Genomic DNA, 22,528 nt, shown 5'->3' on the forward strand with positions numbered 1-22,528 from the left:
TCTCAGACTCTCACTGCCTCTTTTCCCTGTAGTGCCACCCTGTTTCTGCTGTGGTGGTGTTGTTTCTGGGATACCCCTGAAAGTGGGGAATCCCCCTCCTGGCTACTTGCTGTGGCCCTTTCAGTAGTTGGGGCTCTTCCTCTCGCTTTCTGTAAACTGGGCCTTGTTGCACCTACTTTCCACATATTGGTGCACCCCAGGGCTCTGGGGAAACCCAAGCACCCCCTTTTATCTACTGAGAGACATATCATGTTGGGGCTCTCTCACCCGCGATTATTCCCTGCGGACGCTATGGAAAATTTGTGTCTTGTGACATGAGCAGTGCACCCACTGTCCCTTGTGGCAATAAGAAGTATTACATTTTCCTATCACAATTTTGCACACCCCACCACCAAAAGCCTCGCACTCTAGGCTGTAACTCAGTCAGCCTATTGGATAATCAGGTCCTGGAAATGGTATAGATACTGGAACATACTGGGATGGAAAGCTGTGGTAGGTATGAACACTGTTAGTATACTTACTCAATCAGAGGTTCTTTGTGGAAAAAAAAGTCAGATCAAGGCTTTTTAAACTCCAGTCTGATATTTAAAGTCAATGCAAGTGAAGATATAATGACATGGTTAATTGCATGTTAATGGCGGAAACCCAAAATCGTTGCCAGAAAAGTAACCTTGGAGGAATGCACCGGACAGCCGTGAGCTAAAACAATCATTGGATTGTATTATGACAGAGAGGGAACTGGCCAAAGAGATGTTATTCAACTAAAAGGTTCATGGAACAGTTTGCATTCATAGAATGAGAAAGATGAAGGTATTAGGAGCATCTCAAGATGTTGATTTCCAATATGGGAGACAAAGCAGATACACAAATCTATCCAATGTCTCCCGCTAAGTGAAAATTAAACCTCTGTGGATTTAAATGTCTTACCCTTCCACTGGAGGTGAATCGGTTTGCAGAGCAAGAAAGCAGCATTCGCGGAGCAGTAGACACTTGCATAGCAAAATGGAAGAAGTTGAGTCGTGTGAAAGCGTTAATGGTAAAGTAAGGAGTACTTGCATTGATGCTTCTTAATTTAAGGAGTATTGCAGAAACAAGATTATCTCTTGTTGAGCAAGATTATTGAAACGTGATAAAGTAACGGAGCAGGCGTACATTTAGGGGTATTCCTTTTTATGTAGAGAGGCGCACACCCTTTTTAAATCAAAAGGACCTCAAAGCTAGCAGTTTCGGTCCTAAAGTTTTAATGGAACTAATTTTGCACTTTTATCTTGCAGTTCGACAGAGAAGTCTTTCTAGGCAATGTGACGAAAATATTTACATATGAACAATTGTCATAAGTAATAAATGTAGTTGTGATGTACCCTTGTTCTGATGATTAGTTTACACTTTATTCTTGGTAAAAAAAAATTGAAAAGTATTTAATGAAAGGGGTGGTACTTAAGAGGTAGGAGGATGGTCTTCAATATTGGTTGGTTGACAGGCCTCAACCTTGTTTGCAGTACAATTCGCCAGTTCAATCTGGTTCGACTGCCAGGGCTTTTCTGTCTTTGAATGGCAAACCTCAAACTTACATTCGCTGTTAGAAGATTGTGTTCACGGTTCTAATTTTAGAACTAGTTTGAGAGCAGCTTTATAACAAATTTGAGCACCGTTAGTTGCGAAAGTGTCTACCGAAGAAGGAAGAAAGAAGGTGTGCACCTTGACGTACGCTGGGCAGACCCAGTGGCGGATCCAGGGGGGGGGGGGGGGCGATCGGGGCATTTGCCCCCCCTAGCAGCAAAAAGCTAGGTCCAAACCGCCGATCAAAATGGGAGGGGCGGGGCTAATCGCGAGTGGGGGTGGTGCTAAATGTGGGCCAGCCAATCAGAGCAAAAGAGGGGCGTGATTATGCAAAATCGCCCCCCCCTAAACATAAAGTCTAGATCCGCCCCTGGGCAGACCATCCATGTGGACCAGTGCAAATGGCATTTTGCAGTGCACATCAGCTGCGCTTTGTAAAATAAGCTCCAACGTGTGAAGGTGTTTTTTACTAAAGTGCCTTTTTCATTAGAATTACTGTTTTATCAGTCTTCAAGAATGTGCTATGAAATTGGTTTATGGGATGATTCTTAAAGTCAGTCCTGATGAAATACCCATGATGAGGATGGCTCAGACCTCCAGCACGATGCCATTTGATATGAACCACATGTTCCCCATTATTGACATTAAGCACAGCCCCTCCAGACTATAACTTGGCAGCTGATTCTGGATCATGTGAATCTCAAATGTGTTTTTTCTTCCTTGGAAACGTGAGCACAACATGTTATGGACAGTCTAAGACACAGAGCCAAGAGGAAGTCATAGAATGTACCGAAATCTTCCAGAAACAGGAAACTCTAATGTTGACAACAAGGATCTTCAGTGAGGAAAAATGTTTATAGCTTGGCAGTCAGTCTTTCTAGCATAGAACGCATCTTCAGTCATTAGAAGAGTCAATTTAACCTATTTACAAGTAAATGAGGCATTAAATTAACTCCATGTTCTGTAAAACACATGTGCTGACTTCATACTGTAATCTAACTGGGCAATCCAACTTACTGAGATTTTATCATTGTGTTTCAGATGTATCTAACGTACTAACAACTAAAACTGAGTTTCTTCATGTGGCATATCATTAAATATCATTAAATCTTTTGGTATTAAAATACAAAACATTTGGTACTATAAAAAATCCAATACTGGGCTACCAGTATCCGCCAGCACCAAGCTACAGCGCAAGCCTCCGCCTGCCGCTTGGAACCCTGGCTTCTAAGCCTATTCTTTAGGAACTCAGGACTTTTTTGGTACCCTTCCGGACCGGGTTGAGGGGCCCTGTCTGCTACTCTCAACAGCCTATGACTTTACTCACTAGCAAGGGACCAAATATCCCACTACATCCAGAACCGAATGTCCTTCTAACCAAACAGGACCTAGTGTCCTCTTAACTACATAGGGCCTAGCGCCCACTAACCAACTATCAAGGGCCTAGCGCCCTGCTGCAATCAAGGCCTACTGCCCTGCTACCAACAGTGACCTAATGTCTCTCTAACCGCAAGGGCCTAATGCCCTTCTACCCTACCATTGCCTAGTGCCCTCTCAGACTATCAGGGGCTCCACTAAACTCAGAGACCTGGTGCAACCCTACACCTAAGGGCCTTCCGCCCTGCTGTACCTAGGGCTTTGTGCCCTGTCTGCACTCAAAGGGCCTGATGCCCAAATACAACAATGGGCCTTCTGCCCAGCCTAACTAAGGACCTTGTAGCCAATAACTACTTATGTGCCTTGCGTCCCAAACCACTAACTATAGGGCCTTGTGCCCCAGATACCTATTTATAGGGCCTTGTGCCCCAAGTAATGACATTGACTCCCAAATGACACTGGGCCTTGCACCCTCCCACGAGCCTAGTGCCCGAAATGCACCTTTGTGCCCAACCTAACAAGGTGTAATTATACTTCCAGACCCTCCAACTAGTGGCATCTCTTCTCCTCTTCGGCACACTGGAACTGGTTGTCTTCTTGGCAGGGAGGGTGTTAGCCCTTACAAGGGCTCCATGTCACCGTCTTCTGTTCTTGAAACGGCACCATTTCCGTCAACTTCTTGCGGCAGGGTTGGTCTTAGCCTTTGCAAAGGCTCCCTGCCACTTCCACTGCCACCATCTTCTTTTCTTATCCTGGACGTCCCACACCTTCCGCTCTCCAGGGCTCCGCCGCCAGACTAAACTAAATATGGCAGCGCCCAGTGGTTTATATAGCTGCAGGTGTGCCGACGTCACACAGCCATGCTCCAACCAGGGCTCGCCACGACGCCAACAATTCAAATGGCCAGAGGGGAACCATGATTGGTTCCCCTTCTCAGTCGCTGATTGCCTGATTGGCTCAGCTGCCCACCATTACGGGCACCAGGACCTGTAGGAAAAACAGGTTGAAACTCATCACTGCTGGATCCCAGGAATGGTAAGTCATCTTTTTCTTCTTCTCTTCTCTTCTGCTCTTCTCTTCCATCTTCGCCCTCTTCACAGGGCACCTCGGCAGGGCACATTCTCACATCCACCACCTGGTCTGACAAGTAAAAATAGATATTAGCTGTTCATTGCCATGGAGCACTATATTTGGTATTATGATGTCATGTATTTGGATTTCTGTGGTGAGCCAGATGGGTGTGGTAAATCAGAGCCTGGTGGCTGTATGGTTGTTGAAAGGGAAACTGGAATATACATTGCATTACTGGTACCCATATTACATTAACAGCCCTATAATAACATAAATACCCCAACTACACTACATTGCACACCCAACCAGGGATGTCATCAGGGAGGGTACAGGGAGTACAGCAGTATGGGGCCCAACAGCCCTGGACCCAAACAAATTTATTAGGGGAGTGGGTCTCCGCAGTGAATTAAAGGAGGGAGCAAATTCCAGGCACCAGCTGCTGAGATGTGAGAGGTTCTGTAGGGAGAGACCTCTTCGTGTAATTAAGGATGGGGCAGCAGGACCCCTTATAGGCAGCATGTCTGTCTCCACTCCCAAGATGTCGGGGCCCCATAGCAGCTGTCATTTGTTCCAGCCCCAGCTCCCTCGGTGGACAGAGAGCCTCCACAAGACAGAGAGGTTCCCTGCAGCATCTGTGCATGTAATGTAATTAACGTCACAGCGCTGTCAATAGAGAGGAGCCGAAAGGTAACAGCAAGAAGAAGCAAAGAAGTAAGTAAACTACTGCAGACGTTAGATGGAACCGGGATGGGGGATGACTGCAGAGAATGCGGGGTGGGGAGAAATGTTGGGTAGAAAATAATTTAAAAATGAGGATGGGGTGAGAGAAGGACAGAGGGTGGCACTGCCTGTTACATTTGTACCGGGCCCTGCAATTTCTGGTGGCAGCCCTGCACCCAACAATCATCATCATTTATTTATATAGAGCCAGCAAATTCCGTAGTGCTTTACAATTGGGGACAAACACAGTAATAAACAATACTGGGTAATATAGACAAAGAGTTGAGAAGGCCCTACTCGCAAGCTTACACTCTATGTTACATTAATATTTTAACCAAATGAGCCTAAAATATTCCTAAACTGCGCCCCCCTTCAGTGTTGCGCCCTGGGCGGTCGCCCCTATTGCACAGCCATAGTAACGGCCCTGCTTCTAATAAGAGCCTTATAAAGAGGATTACCTGAGATATACATATATATATCTGTAGCTACTCATTTACACCACTAAGTTTTAATATCTCGCTTTTAATATATACAATTTTAATTCATACGAATTAAAATGTTGTTTTAATGTGTGTTTTTTTTTCATTCATCTCATGTCTATGAGCAATGTAAACCATTAAGAGAGAATTGTGGAATATACTAATCCTCATTACAATTACTACTAACTACACATATGAGGTGGGCCTTCCCTAGTTAGTATTTCTTTCTCTCTCCTTTTTTTCCCAGTAAAGTAGAACACATGTTATCCTAAATGTTGAGGAAGGAGCATTCGTTAAATGGTTTCCCTATATAAGATTTCCATCCATCTGCCAAACAGAAAGTAATCCAGTTTCAGCTGTAGAGAAGCTAAATATTGGCATCCAGTCCAATAATTTTCCATTGTGCTCTGTGTCCCAGCATCCTTCACTCTATGCCTTTGTCAGCCAGATGTCCCAGCACTATAGACTTATAGCTGCTTTAGTACATGTACCTGAATGATTTCCTGGTAGGAAACTTACTGTTTGCTATATTTTTTTCACCTTGATCTTAATATTCTGAAAATGAAAGGGAGTTGATCCTCTAAACGGCTTGAAAAAATATTTTTAGGTTTTCAATAGGAAACAATTTCACGTTTTAAATAATGAGACGCAGATGCCACCATCTTGGCTTGTAAATACGTGCACTTCCCCGTAAAAACAGGGGGTATATTTACTAAACCTGCTTATAGCAACCAATCATATTCTAGCTGTCATTTTGTAGAATGTAGTAAATAAATGACAGCTAGAACCTGATTGGTTGCTATAGGCAACATCTCCACTTTTTCAAACCCGCAGTTTAGTAAATATACCCCTAGGTGTCTTAGGGGCCCATTTATGATTCAACAGTAATGTTGGCAGTCTTATTTTACAGACTTCTTCGCATCTTTCTTGTAATACTGTGCCTTTTTGTGTGAAAGTATAACTTTGGGAGATGGGATTTGATCTCAGTTGTATGCTGTATGACCTGAAATATAATACGGCATGGATATTTTGTAGGTAATGCAATCCTGCCATTCATTGCATGCCCACCTTACTTACTCACCCTGTTTCCTTTACTTGCTCAAGTGCTAGTTATTGTCTCATGATCTAATTTTTACTATACTGTATTTTATTAAATGTACTTTCTTGTGTAACTGCAACACATAAAGAACAATGACATTCAGCAGTGTGCTGAGGTGAGCTACCTACTTTGTGATCACAGGCAGACCACTTGGCAAGCTTAGTGGTTATATTGATAGTAATTATATTACCTTCATCCAATTTACATTACTGTAAGTAATGGAAGAAAGTGTCAGCAACTAAGCCAGGGGGAGATAAACAGAAATATAACATAGCAAGACTTTCTTTCAATTTAACAAAAAGATTATTTTGGTGAATACGTCTAATGTAAATAAAAAGTGTTTTAGGATTTTTTTTTTAACTGGGAGTTGTTTGTTACTATTTGTTTTGCTTTATTGGTTTAATGCAAATGATGTTATTATGTCTTCATTTCCTATCAATTCTCTTCCTACAAATTGTACTTTTAGTTAATTCCTTTTACATCATGGCTTTTCCTTCTTCAATACTTCAATACTATGTTACTTTTTACCATCTCATGTGTCTGTATGAGTTACACCATTATATTTTTATGACAAATCCAGCCCTCTGGTACCCAGGGCCACCAAGAAGAATTTTGGGCCCCGGTACAGCAACTTCCATATCCGTCAAAAGGGGGCGTGATCTCACCAGGTTGGCAGCTCCTCCCACTTCACAGACAGACAAGGGCCGCCAGGCAGGCCCGGGCCCCAATGCTTTGCACTCGCCCACCCCCCATTTCTTGGCGCACCTTCTAGTAGCACCAATGCTCATGTTTTTAGGAATGCTGTCTGTCAATTACTGACCCAGCCAAATAGTTCCCCTAACCTGTGCTTGATTAATGAAACCCTTAATATATGACCTGTTGGGGGTACTTGAGGACTGGAGATGAAAAACCCTGTTGTTGAGATAACATAGCATGATTATGTGTGTTTCAGGGAAAACTGGATGCTCTCTGGGTACTCTTGCGGAAGGGTTACAGTCGGGTGTCCATTATGCGGCCTCAGCCTGGAGATAAGGTATGATCGCTGTACTCTGACACATTAATATCATATATAAAGCTAATGTAGTTTATGTTAAGAAGACATATTGCATTTGATATGTAGTATTGTTGGTTCTTGTAAATTTTATTGCCATAGATTTTATTTTATGCTTACAACATATATTGAATTGTACCCATCCCCTTCACATTGTGTATGCAGCCAGATTGATGGCTGAATCAATATTTGTGGAAATGCAGCTTACCAATTCACTTCTTACTTATTACTGAGCCATTTTTGTGACTATAAGTCGGTGACGGTTATTAACTAAGATTGCTCCAAGTGTACAAATCGCACTAAAAACAAAGCAACCAATCAACAATTAGCTCCTATCTGTTGCAAGTTAGACAATGAAAGCCAATTGTTGCTATAGTTTTAATGCAGAATTCAAAGAATGTTAGTAACTAGCCTTCCCTGTGTCTCTTCATTAGGTGGTTATAAATAGTATAGTAGAGTGTAGATGACGTATCATTGTAGATGACGTATCATTGTAGATGATGTATCAGTGTAGATGGCGTATCATTGTAGATGACGTATCATTGTAGATGACGTATTAGTGTAGATGACGTATCAGTGCAGATGACGTATCAGTGTAGATGACGTATCAGTGTAGATGACGTATCAGTGTAGATGACGTATCAGTGTAGATGTCGTATCAGTGTAGATGACGTATCAGTGTAGATGACGTATCAGTGTAGATGACGTATCAGTGTAGATGACGCATCAGTGTAGATGACGTATCAGTGTAGATGACGTATCAGTGTAAATGACGTATCAGTGTAGATGACGTATCAGTGTAGATGACGTATCAGTGTAGATGTCGTATCAGTGTAGATGACGTATCAGTGTAGATGACGTATCAGTGTAGATGTCGTATCAGTGTAGATGACGTATCAGTGTAGATGACGTATCAGTGTAGATGACGTATCAGTGTAAATGACGTATCAGTGTAGATGACGCATCAGTGTAGATGACGCATCAGTGTAGATGACGCATCAGTGTAGATGACGTATCAGTGTAAATGACGTATCAGTGTAAATGACGTATCAGTGTAGATGACGTATCAGTGTAGATGACGTATCAGTGTAGATGACGCATCAGTGTAGATGACGCATCAGTGTAGATGACGTATCAGTGTAGATGACGTATCAGTGTAAATGACGTATCAGTGTAAATGACGTATCAGTGTAAATGACGCATCAGTGTAGATGACACATCAGTGTAGATGACGTATCAGATGCAATGGCTCAGTAATCACAGCTCACCTTGTGAAGACTGAACGTATTTAAAATGCAGGTAACCCTTAGATAAATAATAGTTGCCTACTCTCCCGGAATGTCTATTAGACTCCCGTATTTCTGGGAGTCCTCACGGACTCCCGGAGCAGGTCAACCTCCCGGTTCCCGATTAATAATGACAGTTAAGTGTCAGGGTGGGGCTTATGACGTGATTCATATGTCATCAGGGTCCACCCCAGGCTGTAATAGGCTATCAATGGTGATGACCGTTTAGTGTGCAGGGCCTAATGGCGCGCCCCGCCCTCACATGCCTACTGCCCCTCAGAGGCTAACTTACCAAAGTTGGCAAGTATGAGATAAATACTACCAGTTTCTAGCAATCTAAAGCAGATGGACAAAGATTTGTGTTGACAAAAATGACCCTTTAAGTCTAATTAGGTAAAATAAAATGGCAGAAAAGTGGACACATCATTCTGAAAGAAATAACAGAGACTATAAAATGACAATGTTCGGTCTGGAGCTGTTTCTTAGAATGATTGTCATCCTTGCTCGGACTGCAGAAGATAAAGATGTATTTCTTATTATTGTGAAATACTTGACCTACCCCTAAAAGGCAAACTAAAGCCATATAGACCCAAGTAAAACAAAAAATTCATCTGAGCCAGTGCTGTTATCTACAATGAGGTAATGAGGAGGGGGTTACGAAACTGCTGGCACAAAACTCCAGTCTAAAATGTTTCTCTTTTGTTTGTGGCTATTTTAGTGGAATCTAAACATGAAGTCATGCTTTACTTTATTTGGTAGGAAAAAAAATACATTTAATCCTGGCTGTTTAATACTTTAAGGACAGGAGCGCTGGAACAGGCCAGTAGTAGTTACAATTACAGATGATTTATTTAGAAGTTTAACTCTTTAGTCGTAAAAGCAATACTGGCTGAAATTCCTAAAGAAACACATTTTTGTGTATGGTTATAATTTTATGATTGTTTCTTTTTTAGACCTTTGCACTTTGGGGCTTTTTCTGCCCATGTTTCACATTTTAGTCAATGTAATAGAGGTATTTTATAATACTGTGATGTTCTGACCTGAGAACTCTGTATTCTAAGTGATCAGACACTCTCACAGTGTGACACTAAATTTAATAGGAAGCTCTGTTCCCCAGTTATACTAAAACACCCATGTCTTTGTCGGCTGCAGTTGCTGATATATTTTTCATGTGATACCTCTGTGCTTCCACCGAGGGGTATATTGTCTTTTCCAAACATTTTATTAAAGACCTTGTGGAATTTCTAGAAAGTAATGTATCCATATTTGCTGATGACACTAAACTATGTTGGCTTTTTAACACAGAGCAGGGTAGTAACTTTGTGCAGATATTTCCAGACAAGCTGGCACAGTGGACAGTAAAATTGCAGATTAAATTTGTAAAAATGTATATAAATTTAGGGTTATACAGTCATGGCCAAAAGTTTTGAGAATGACACAAATATTGGTTTTCACAAAATTTGCTACTTCAGTGTTTTTAGACCCTTTTTGTCAGATGTTACTATGGTATACTGAAGTAAAATTACAAGCATTTCATAAGTGTCAAAGGCTTTTATTGACAATTACATTAAGTTTATGCAAAGAGTCAATATTTGCAGTGTTGACCCTTCTTTTTGAAGACCTCTGCAGGTCACCCTGGCATGCTGTCAATCAACTTCTGGGCCACATACTGACTGATGGCCGCCCATTCTTGCCTAATCAATGCTTGGATTTTGTCAGAATTTGTAGGTTTTTGTTTGTTCACCCACCTCTTGAGGATTGACCACAAGTTCTCAATGGGATTAAGGTCTGGGGAGTTTCCTGGCCATGGACCCAAAATTTTGTTGTTTTGATCCCAGAGCAACTTAGTTATCACTTTTGCCTTATGGCAAGGCGCTCCATCATGCTGGAAAAGGCATTGTTCATCACCAAACTGTTCTTAGATGCTTGGGAGAAGTTGCTCTTGGAGGATGTTTTGGTAGCATTCTTTATTCATGGCTGTGTTATTAGGCAAAATTGTGAGTGAGCCCACTCCCTTGGCTGAGAAGCAACCCCAAACATGAATGGTCTCAGGATGCTTTACTGTTGGCATGACACAGGACTGATGGTAGCGCTCACCTTTCCTTCTCCGGACAAGCGTTTTTCCAGGTGTCCCAAACAATCTGAAAGTGGATTCATCAGAGAAAATGACTTCACCCCAGTACTCAGCAGTCCATTCCCTGTACCTTTTGCAGAATATCAGTCTGTCCCTGATATTTTTTCCTGGAGAGAAGTGGCTTCTTTGCTGGCCTTCTTGATACCAGGCTATCCTCCAAAAGTTTTCACCTCACTGTGTACAAAAATTAGTTTTGAAAAAAAATAATAATAATTTGTCGGCGCGAGGGCCCTGGCCGGGCCTCCTGACATGCCCGGGCCCAGGTAATTAGTACCTGCCCCCCCCCCCCCCTCTCGGCGGCCCTGCTTGCTGGACATTCTTGGTAGCCCTGAAGCCTTCTTCACAACTATTGAACCTTTCTCCTTGAAGTTCTCGATGATCCAATAAATGGTTGATTTAGGTGCAATCTTAATAGCAGCAATATCCTTGCCTGTGAAGCCCTTTTGTGCATAGCAATGATGACTGCACGTGTTTCCTTGCAGATAACCATGGTTAGCAGAGGAAGAACAATGATTTCAAGCACCACCCTCCCTTTAAAGCTCCCAGTCTGAATTTCTAACTCAATCAGCATGACAGAGTGATCTCCAGCCTTGTCCTCGTCAGCACTCTCACCTGTGTTAACAAGAGAATCACTGACCTGATGTCAGCTGGTCCTTTTGTGGCAAAGTTGAAATGTAGTGGACATTTTGTTTTTGGGATAAAGTTCATTGCCATGGCAAAGAGGAAATTAATTGCAATTCATCTGATCACTCTTCATGGCACTATGCAGTGTATGCTAATTGCCATCATAAAAACTGAGGCAGCAGACTTTGTGAAAAATAATATTTGTGTCATTCTCAAAACTTTTGGCCATGACTGTACATGTAGACTCGGTAATTACTCTGCTACTTACATACTAATTGGAATACATTTGTGGAAAACTAAGATGAAACAAACTTACAAGCATTAGTTGACAGTAGACAGAGCAACAGCAGATGCAAACATTATTGTATAATCTTATTGCACATCTTACTATAAGAAGGGCACAGGATAACTTGTAAGGGTTCTGGCACAGGCAACCTCATTAATAAAGGGAATGGAAGGGTTAAACTATAAAGAGAGGAGTAAAACTAGGTCTGTTAATAAGCATCAATATATACACATTCAATATTTGTCTCATGAACTTCTCATAACAGGGAACATACATAGGAAAAGGGGTCATCAATTGAGAATGGAAGAAAGAGGGTTTTACCATAAGAATAAAAAGGGGTTCTTTACTGTAAAGGTAGTTAAGCTCTAGAATTTCTTACCATAAGGAGTGGAGATAATAAGTTCATTAATAATAAGAAAATAAATGGTATATGTATCTCTGATTAGTAAAGGACATTATGAGAGTGTTTGATGTAAGGAATTAATTAGATTGATATTTTTGAAGTCCAGAAATGAGAAGCTAAATTGACAACTGTGGTGTAATCTGAAGTAAGCAATTTGTGCTGTCAATGAGTGGAAGCAGGTCTATAAAGATTAATGAGCCATACTGCACCCCAAGTTGATGTTTGGGACTGATGAACAGATACAGCAAACATTTGGTTGAAGTCATTGTTGCTAAAGGAATTACCTCTAGTTACTAATTCTAATGGTTTGCTTATTTTGGAGGACTAATGTGTTGATTCAAGTATTGAAAAGCTAAGCTTACGTGTATTAGGGCTATATTGCTCCCTGGTGGGGAGAGGTGGCCAATGCAATATATGCAAAGACTGCTTTCCAGTTATTGCATGCATCAAGGAGGAGGGATGAGGGGGGGGGGGGGTGCTGGAGGTCACTATCAGACACAGCTGCTTCTAATAACATCTGAGCGCAGGTCACATGGGGATTCCTGCGGTTTTCTCACATGTTCAGAAGCTCAACATTCTCTATTCCCCGCATCATTAATGGAGTCATTTTACAATGGTTTAGCAACAGAGGGGTAGGAACCAGAGACCGGCAAAAACTTCAAAGGTTTGCTCATCTTGTTTTATTGAGTAGCTTCTAGCAAACAGATAAGAAAAAACATATCAACAATATGTACAGTAAACTAAAACTTCACCTTTTAATTCCTGACACATATAAAAAGAGCGAGACATAACTGTATACATCTACATATACTCTGGTACATGGCCCCATTAAACAAGTTAATGGTCCATCTGCACTTATGATGTATGTGTTGTGAACTTTTAACATTTTGTATGTTGGTAATTTATTGTACTATTTCTAAATAATAATTTAATAAAAACCTGCTTAAGTTTGAAATTTCACAGGCTGATCTGAATTGTTGGCAACTGAATGTGGCACGACGGCTGCTGGGCTTGTCCAATCAGGGCATTAGCGCCAGCACTGAGTAGATGAATAGCTCCTGAACCATAAGGCCCCAGTGATTAGACGGTCTCCTAGTTAGGGGAAAGAGGTTTTTATTTGGACAAAATATTTGTCTGAAATTCTCCTATAAGCTATTACAACACCCCATAATATTTAGGGTCATGTACACAATTGCTGCCAGTTGCTCAATATTTAGTCTACTATGGCTAAAGAAATTGACCTCAATGACTTTGAGGGTGGGATTATTGTTGCTGTACAGTGATATGTTCTCTTAACATAAACTAAGCTTTGTTACCAGTGACTGATTAGCTTACTGAGGTTTCCTGAGGAACATTGATGAAAGTGACATCAGTCGTAGACGGAAAGATATTATCAACAAGTCGCAAATGTTAAATAAAATAGATTAAGGAATAGAGCACAATATAGTGTATTCCACTACCACGAACAAAACTTCACCCAAAATAAATTCTCCTGTAAGAGTCGTATCGCTTCCCTCCAAAAGCGATTTAGACATCCATAGAAAATCAAAGTGAAGCCATGCTGACTGGTCATAGCAGACTAACACCCTATCACGACTCATTTATGAAAACTGTCCTATAGGTAACTTTTTGCCCATAGCAACCAATCAGATTGTAGCTCTAATCATTTTTTCAATTGCAGTGCAGAAAAGGAAAGGAAACATCTGGTCACTGTGGACAATTTCAGTTGTCTGCAGAACAGTTTGCCAAAATAAAGGAAACCCAAACACAACAAGAAATTTATGAAGTTAACTATATAATGAATCTGTAAGCCACATAGCAATTAGGGCGTTAAAAAGCTTTCTTTTACTAGCGTTCGTGTGGTCATGAATGGTGGCAGGATGGGGTCAATGTCCTCCATTCACCCACCCCCGACTGCAGGTGTTAGCGCTAGGTACATACCGCAACCGTGTTTCACCTGTGTTGTCACGGTCGTTTTCTTAGCGCCAGTGGCTAACTGGCCCTGGCCATGCAGTAATAAATGTGTGAATACTATTAATCAGGTACACTGGAGTTCAAAGCAATGACTACATTAGTCTGCACAGCATATTAAATAATGTAGTTGGTGATATTTGGCTCCATTTATAGGACATGAGTGTTGGGTCTAGCCCTATGACGGACGGCTGTCAGTCACCATACATCCAATTGCCCCTATACATGTAGCTCTCGCCACAATATGAATGGTCAATTAAGGGGTTAAACCAAGAGAACCAGATGTATACAGTGTAGTTTACATGGATGAAGTTTTAAGAAGAAACATTCTCGTTTTATGAGCAGCTGCTAAAAGGCCCAGTCCACAGGATAGGCGCACCACTGCCAAGTTCAGATCCAGTGAACTATTAAATGGGTTTGTTCTGGGTGGAAGAGTGGGGTTTATTGTGGTCAGCAACCTATTCCTGGAATTTCAGTCAAACGAGTACCTGGCATGATTGAAATAGATATTGAGAAGAGATGTATTTTTTAAGTCCGTTAATTTGTTTAACACATTTTCTTTTTCTTGTGCGTACAAGGAGTTATTTTTGTCCATGCACGCTAGAAAAAAAATGTAATTTTCTGAAAACAGGACCCAATGTGGTTCACACACATTATACTAGATTACACAACCTCCTGGTGCTTTGTCTAATTATAAGTTTAGATGTCACAGTTTGCCCATTTTCCAATAGTTTATTCTAAAGGTAATTGGGACAATGAGATTTTTTAAAAGGGGAAATGTTTAAAGACTTTTACATTTATATACATGTATATATATATATATATATATATATATATATATATATATATATATGCGCAGCTCCATTTCAGCAGCACTGTACTATACAGCAGCTGCGGCGCTGTCAAAGAAGCATCCGCGGCGGTGCTGTATACAATACAGCACCACTGCAGACTCTTCTTTGACAGCGCTGTGGCTGCTATATAGTACAGTGCCGCTATGTGGGGCACTTCATTAGTGGAGGGGAGGGGTTTCTGGAGACCCAGAAACCCCCCTGCTTGCGCCTCTGATTATAGTACCCAAAAGTCCAAATTTGGGCTTTCAGTTCCACTGCGCATGCTCAATCGAGCTAGTCAGCTCACACCTGCCCATTATCTACCGAGACTGGCCCGGTGAGGCGGTTAGTTAACCCTTACTGCTCTAGCTCAGTATTTCCGAGGCAGTTGAGTATTGAGTATCGTTCAGTATCGTGGTAAGTGATTTTTTTTAAAAGCAAGATAAGCAGTGGTCACGTTGAACAAACAAATCCCCCTAATTGTTAAATAGGTCCTTATGACAGCAAGTTCATTCAATAATTAATTGTATATCCCTAACAGGATTCGAGATCACAAGTTCACTGACATTACCTGGGATATATTGCAATTAGATTTCCAACCTAAATTGTAGTAAGATGATAATAATGTTCCATTTACAGGGTTGTAGCTAGCACCCACTTTTTGTCAGCTGATTATTAAAGTACGTTTATGTCTGGCATTTAATAGGTGGCCAGATTTCATCTGAAGGGCAACAGAGAATGCAAGTGTCCACTGAGATTATTTAGATCGAAGACAGAATTCACATTATGGGGCAGATCCGGATGAACATCGCTGCTCCGCATTTTCTATGGCAATCTAGATTTCCCTTCACAACCCTATGTGGGACAAAGGGAAATCCGCGATGTTGCGGTAGCGCGGAGTGTCTTCGCATACGTTCTGGAGGCACAATATGAATATTTTTCACAGGCCAACAGAATTGTTTAACACCTTAACCATGAGGTCCACATGTCCACAGAGCAGATCCTATTCTGAAGATCCATTCTAGAATCAGACCAATGTTCGACCAGCCAAACAGTTGCAGGAGTTGCTACAGCAAGTTAATATCCTTACATGAACCTCAGCTGACAAATTTCCATACTAAGTGCGGCCAAGGAATCTGCCATATATTTCACATATTTTTAAATCTCAGTGCGATTTATTTGGGCTCCGCTTAGATTCTCTGTTCCAGCAGCTGGTTTAAGTGTATGAGGCAGTTGTGTCATTTCTGGAACTGTAAGGCAAGTTCAGCTTTCCGACAGCTAACCCCTTCCCTGCTGACTGTTTACTTTGTTAATTCTCTAGAGACCATATATTAATTCATTTTGGGCTTTACTAATAAAATATGCTTATTTTAGAATGTTCTTATGCCAAAGGTATCCTCAAGCGCTCACCCAGCCAGTGGGGGAACTACAAGTTACCTAATTCTTCCTCTGACAAATACAATCATATGGCATTGATGTTTACAAGACATTTAAATTTCTCAACTACGCTTTCATGAAATATTCCTACAAAGTGTAATTCATTGTATTTTTATATGCTTTATCTTTTCATTTCAGGGAAGATGCATCAATTTCACTAGGGAAAAGAAATCGATGCCCCCAAGATACCCATTAAACAATGCTCCTCTTCTGTCTCCTTCATCCAGTCCCATCTACACACCACCTCAAAGCCCAATTTACCCCACTCCTCCTTCAGTAAGTCCACCTCCTCAATCAATGCACTCTCCACCACCAACTCCATCCCCAACGAGCTCTCTTCCTCCCCCACCTTTAGCTTTGCCTCCGAACAGAGCTCCACCCCCCAGTAGACCCCCACCCCGTCCTTCGATTTAGAGTGCTCTCTGCAGCCTCCAATCTCCAATCCTGCTGGGGATTCTTTACAAGAAGCTCTTCACTTGTTTTTTGGATGGATGTGACATTCATCAGAACAGCTTTGACCAAAACCACTTTTGTAACCACTTTTATTAGATCTAAGCCTAGTTGTGTTGTGGATTTATCAACAGTTGGAGGATTGCACACTAGACTTTACATGTTTGATCATCTATGGAACCAAATGATGTTCTTGGTTGACCAACTAAACAGGGGGGAAAACAAATTTCCAATTGAATGTTCTCTCCAAGTAATAAACATTTTAAAAGTCAGAGTACATTAGGTCAAATGTTGACCACAAAGGATTGACTTAACTAGGGACATCTTTGCTGGAGATCCTTTGAACTACTTGTCTTGTTTGACATTGTGTTGCAATCCATCTTTATACATTGACCAGTAAGTATAAGAAAGCTCATGTCAATGAATAGTCAAGTGAACAGCCATGGAGGTGAAAACTGAGAAGCATGTTGCAATGTAATGATGATTCTACATGTTTGGTCATCCAAATTATCTTTTACAATTTGTTGATCAGTTTCTTCAGTGTCTCAGTATTTTAGTGAATAAGCAATTGCTTCCACGGAACACCGCACCAACTGATGACCACCATGGATTGATGAAACACTGGCTACCAATTAAACTATTGCTTTCATTCAAATATCTAATACATTATTTTTTTTTATATACGCAAAATGTTCTGTGTAAGAACAGCCAAGTGGTGACCTCACCTAATAGCTAATTTGACAAAATAATTGAGACTGCAAAAATTGTTTTCTGGTGGATCTCAAGGATATATAAGGAAACCAAAGTCCTTACCAACATCCCTCAGAGCACTATAATGGATTTGCCTTTTCAAGACGTATGTGCCTTTGACCAAAGTGGAAGATTTGTAGACTGGAAAACAATGAAGAACTGGACATTCTATATGTACCTCCAGCCAGGCTGTTGAAGGGAAAAAGAAAATGACAAAATATTAAATCCCCACATGAGGGGAGTATAGTCTGTATGGGACATGATTAGTTTGAGCAGCAGAAGGCTGGACCTTTGCAAAAAAAAAAAATAACTGCCATAGCAGGTTCTATAAAAGATTATGTATGAGTTTCACAATGCGTTGCTGGGCCCTCTACCATAGAGGAATCAGGGGACAATCAATATCATGTATACACTTGCAATGTCTTTTTTAAAATAGCCATTATGTAGAAAATATTGCTTATTGTAGTATGTTATATGGGGAACTGGATGTTGCTAATAGGGGTTATTTCTCGTTTATCACCTACTTCTTTTGTGCATAACATAATTGTCATTACTACATTTTTTTTACACATTACTTTTATGTGACAGTGGGTGGCAGTCAGTTACACAAGCAGTGACATTTAATTTATTTGAACAAAATGCAACAGTGAACAATCTGCATAAATGAGGCTGATTGTGCAACAGAAAAAGGGACCTTTTATAGAGAGTTCGCATGATGCCGGTTAAATAATAATTGCTGTTTGCTATGCAGTAAGAGAGTGGAAGAGAAACAGATGGAAACTTAGTGGAGACACATACTGTAGGAAATGCCTGCTTCCTTAACCTCTAAATCGTTAGTCCCTCTTTTTATTTTTCCATTTCTTTTACATTCCTCACCAGCTTATTTTCTCACAAATCATTCACTCTGCCACCATTGTTGGGACATATATTTTTTAAAACACACATTTAATGTACCCATAGTAAGGTGCCTCTGTTGTTGGACTTTATTTCTCTATTATCAGGACCTCTCAACCTACAACACTAGTTGCTCTGGTATGAGAAGACATCTTGTAGCACCCTATAATATGTATATAACAGTTCCTACACCCTGATGTTTGACATTTACTGGGGTTATTTATAGCTTGCAGGTGCATTGCAAAAATAGGAATATAATTTTATGCTACAGTGCCTAGTTTTGTGCCTAGTGTAGACTGAAATTGTGCTAAATACGAATTCAGTCCAAGTAATTATCCATTATGTAATTGTTGAACACATCTCAGAAGTAAGGAGGTGAAAGGAATACATTTCTTTTATTTGTCATCTTAAATGTCTTAAAGATATTGTTGTATAGTGCACACAAGGGTGAGCACTTGTGTGTGTGTGTATTAAAAGCTCTGCGATGCCTTACCGTTTGTTTAATCATCTCCCATTTTCGCTTATTGTTCATAGAAATAGAAACCACCATATTGGTGTTGCGCTGCACTAGGGGATCAACTGTGTTTTTGTACACCATCCCAAAAGTAGCCAACTTTGTGCTCAAAGAATCATGAATAATGTTCTTCTAGTGAGAATTTCAGCAACACGGCACATAAGGTGAATCAGGCATATACCGTACACCACAATAACAGTTCCTCTGATGTTCCCAAGAAAACATATCCCACAATGCACTAAAAACCATTTGTAGAGGTGTCTTTGTAATGATGTACATTTTACATTTTTGATGCACAGATTCCTCAAATTTCAAGATAAGTAAAAAAAAAACTTGAGATGATATGAGCGTTATACAGTTATTGTAGTCCCCATCGCCGTTCCTAAAATGCCTTTCCACCGAGCTCTGTAAGACATTATACTGGTCTTTGGGCTTTTAACTTTTTGTGGAACTGAGCCAGACATAAGTATTCCACATCCACAACCAATACATTATTTGTGCCACATAAAAGGCAATAGGTTATTATTGACTATGGAAGTTGCTAGACATATGCTTACCATTGATAAGAAAAGCGCACTTCATCATCTATCGGTTGTGAAAAGACACTATTTATTGCGCTATTTATTTCTCATCTTACATTGTTTAAAAAAAAAACGTCTTAATATTGCTAGACTTAGTAAAAGGAATACTCCAGCTTCATTTAGCAGTAAAAATAAAAAAATAATTTCTCCATTAAATTATGGAGTGTGACTGTGGAAGGTTATGTTCTAAGGATACTTGGGAGAAGGAAGTGCTGCAACATAGATTGTACACTGATTGATGCCAAAACGGTTTATTCATGACTGCTATAATAATGGTTTATTCATGACTGCTATAATAATGGTTTATTCATGACTGCTATAATGTAGGTTTTAGAATAAGTAAAATGGAACAGTGTATCTATGGCTTGTCTTAAAGTACAATTACTTAGCATCTTCTACCAGCAACTGTTTGACAGTTTGACAATGCTTGGAATCATTTGTTACTTAGTTACCCTAAGAAAAGGTATAGGATTACCTTGGTAAAATACCAAATTAGCATATAATTTAATAGTTGTTTGGTATTTTGCCACATGGGTTCTATTTTTTTCTTTGGAAGGTCAACCTAATTGTACAACAATCAGCATTATCTTGGTAAATAGTCGAAATAATTAATATCTGCATGTGTATGGAGTGTTTTCCTTACCGCAAACATACTATTTTGGGGCATTGTGCTGTGTACCTCTCCCCTTTCTTTGCTGCCTGTGATGTATATAATATTCTGTGCTTGTACACCAGATATCACTTTGTGTCAGTCTCGGTTTACCTGGGCAGTAGATGTAAGTTATTATTGCACCCAAGCAGGACTTGTCATGTGGAATATTGTCATATTGTATGTGGATCTCCCTATTACTGGAATATAACCAGTTAGTGTATTCACTCTCCTTGTAACATCTTATACACAATAAACTGTTATAATTACTGGGGCTTTCCTGGCCAGAAATAATTACGTTTTTATGATACTGGTAATATTCTCAAATATGTAATTCATCTTGTGTTTAAGGTCCACCTTTAATAATATAAAAATGATTTCCAGGCACCAAGAATCTTCTAACCCATCACACTTTAGGGCTAGCTTGAATGTGATGTTATAGACATGATGTTAGTAATGCCCAGTTTCCATTAGTTCCTCTGTCTAAACCTTTCCTATCTATCAGCTTCCAATAGGATCACTTGGTCCAAATACTGTGCAGCTGGGAGCACAAAAATCTGCAATGATTTGCTCTTATTACCTATCTATAAAATGTAACTTGTATCTATTGTTGTGTAGGGCATACCAAGAGCTGCTAGCGTTCTCTGAGAAATTACTACATACACTGAGCAGACAATGGAAGAACATATTTTCTTAGTAACATAAAAAATGAGTCTCTAGAACCATTCTTATAGACCCATTCACCATTGGAGACCAGAGACACACTATGCATTCCTACATAGTAAAGTCGCAGACACCTAAGTGCTGTATAGAACTGGCTTCATTTCACTTTCAGTTGTGACCAATGATAGATATCCTCTCGCCTCGCTGTTTCCCAGGTCAGATGAGTCAGAAGATTATTGGTTTATGACATAAAAAGAGCTGTCACAGGTTTTGTGGAATTTTAAGATGACAGATTATTTTCCTTATACACCTGAGCCATACCTGGAGGTTGTCTGGAATATTCATTTTTGAGCGGATCCTAGGGATATGGAAGAAATCCCCACTGTTATCCAGGCTGCCAAAAGTACACATTTCTCTCATTCTGCCAGACCTCGGCATATGTGGGGTCATAGTAAGAGACAAGGGCTGGGTCCGATGATTGGGCCAATAAGCATTACTCTCCTTTCATATTTTTTCACACTCCAGTCACTCCTACACTTCTTCTGATCCTATTCCACAAAGTGCTGGATGATAAATAGTTAATTTACTCCTAGGACATAGTTGGGACTTTTCATAGGTTCTGTGCTGCATCATGTTGTCACATTTGAAATCTATTTTGTTGTTATTTTGGTATTAAAAAAATTCACAAACTGTGTATTGCTCTATAGATTTATAAGTGCCTCTGTACTATAGGTGTGTATGCGTGTATGAGAGTGCAGGTGTGGATGTGTGTTTTTTTGGGGGGTAAATATATATTTCTGTTTTGAAGAAAATAAATATTTCAAAGAGCAAAACAGGCAATAATATTGTTAATCCTAAATGTGTCCTAAAAATACGATGTCATAGATTATTGGGACCCATCGCCAGGCACCTGAAAAATTAGAAACAGATATAGAAAATATCATAGCACTATTCAGTATGATATACACAATGCTTAAAATGTTACTACTATATGGAAATGAAAACATGGTGTTTTGCACCATCATAATAAGCACACCTATTCCATAGTTGTCTACTCTCCCGGAATGTCCGGGAGACTCCCAAATTTCTGGACACGTGGGAGAGCAGGGTTTTTTCCCGCAACTTTCCCACTTCGTTAGTGAAGCGGGTGGGGGTGGGTCCGTAGCCCATCCCCTGCTGTTATAGGCTAAAAATGGTGATGTTCCGTGGATGGGGCGGAGGTAATGATGTAATTCATGTGGCCACTCCCCCAGGACACGGCAGCAAGACTTTCCCTACTGGAGGGGAGATCTCAGAAGATGGCACGTATGACCTAGTCTTTTTTTTTCTTTTTTTTTTTTATAACTATTTATTTTGATAAATAGCATCGGCATATAGACAAGAATCAGCAATTATTACATTGCAGGAAGAGAAAAAAATTAATTAAATAAAACATAGGTGGATAGCAATGTAAAAGAAGATATTCAAACAACAAATATCAAAAACAACAACAGATTGTCGTAGCACAAACAAGTAAGTAAACATTTGTTGTACTAATTATTCAGGATTCTATAACATTTTCAAAGACTATAAGTTGGGAGGTAGGAAGGGGGGGTGGGGCACTGGTTGTCGCCAAAGGAGAAAGTAAAAAAATAAAGTACAGAAGAAAATACTACCCAAATACTCAGGAAGGAGGGACAACCTCAAAAATCAGATC

General features: G+C 40.2%; 1 protein-coding gene across 1 annotated transcript in view; it reads left to right on the forward strand.

Moving 5' to 3' along the window:
• The window catches only part of ANTXR1 (ANTXR cell adhesion molecule 1), a 118,082-nt gene extending 96,560 nt beyond the window's left edge, over window positions 1-21,522 (forward strand). The window contains exons 17-18 of the mRNA XM_075207399.1: window positions 7,259-7,339; window positions 16,470-21,522. Of these exons, the coding sequence (XP_075063500.1) occupies window positions 7,259-7,339; window positions 16,470-16,745 (357 nt within the window). The 3' untranslated portion in view covers window positions 16,746-21,522. The remainder of the gene's footprint in view (window positions 1-7,258; window positions 7,340-16,469) is intronic.
• The last annotated feature ends 1,006 nt before the right edge of the window (window positions 21,523-22,528 follow it).

The sequence above is a fragment of the Mixophyes fleayi genome, chromosome 4, assembly GCF_038048845.1.
Source record: "Mixophyes fleayi isolate aMixFle1 chromosome 4, aMixFle1.hap1, whole genome shotgun sequence".
Classification (NCBI taxonomy): domain Eukaryota; kingdom Metazoa; phylum Chordata; class Amphibia; order Anura; family Limnodynastidae; genus Mixophyes; species Mixophyes fleayi.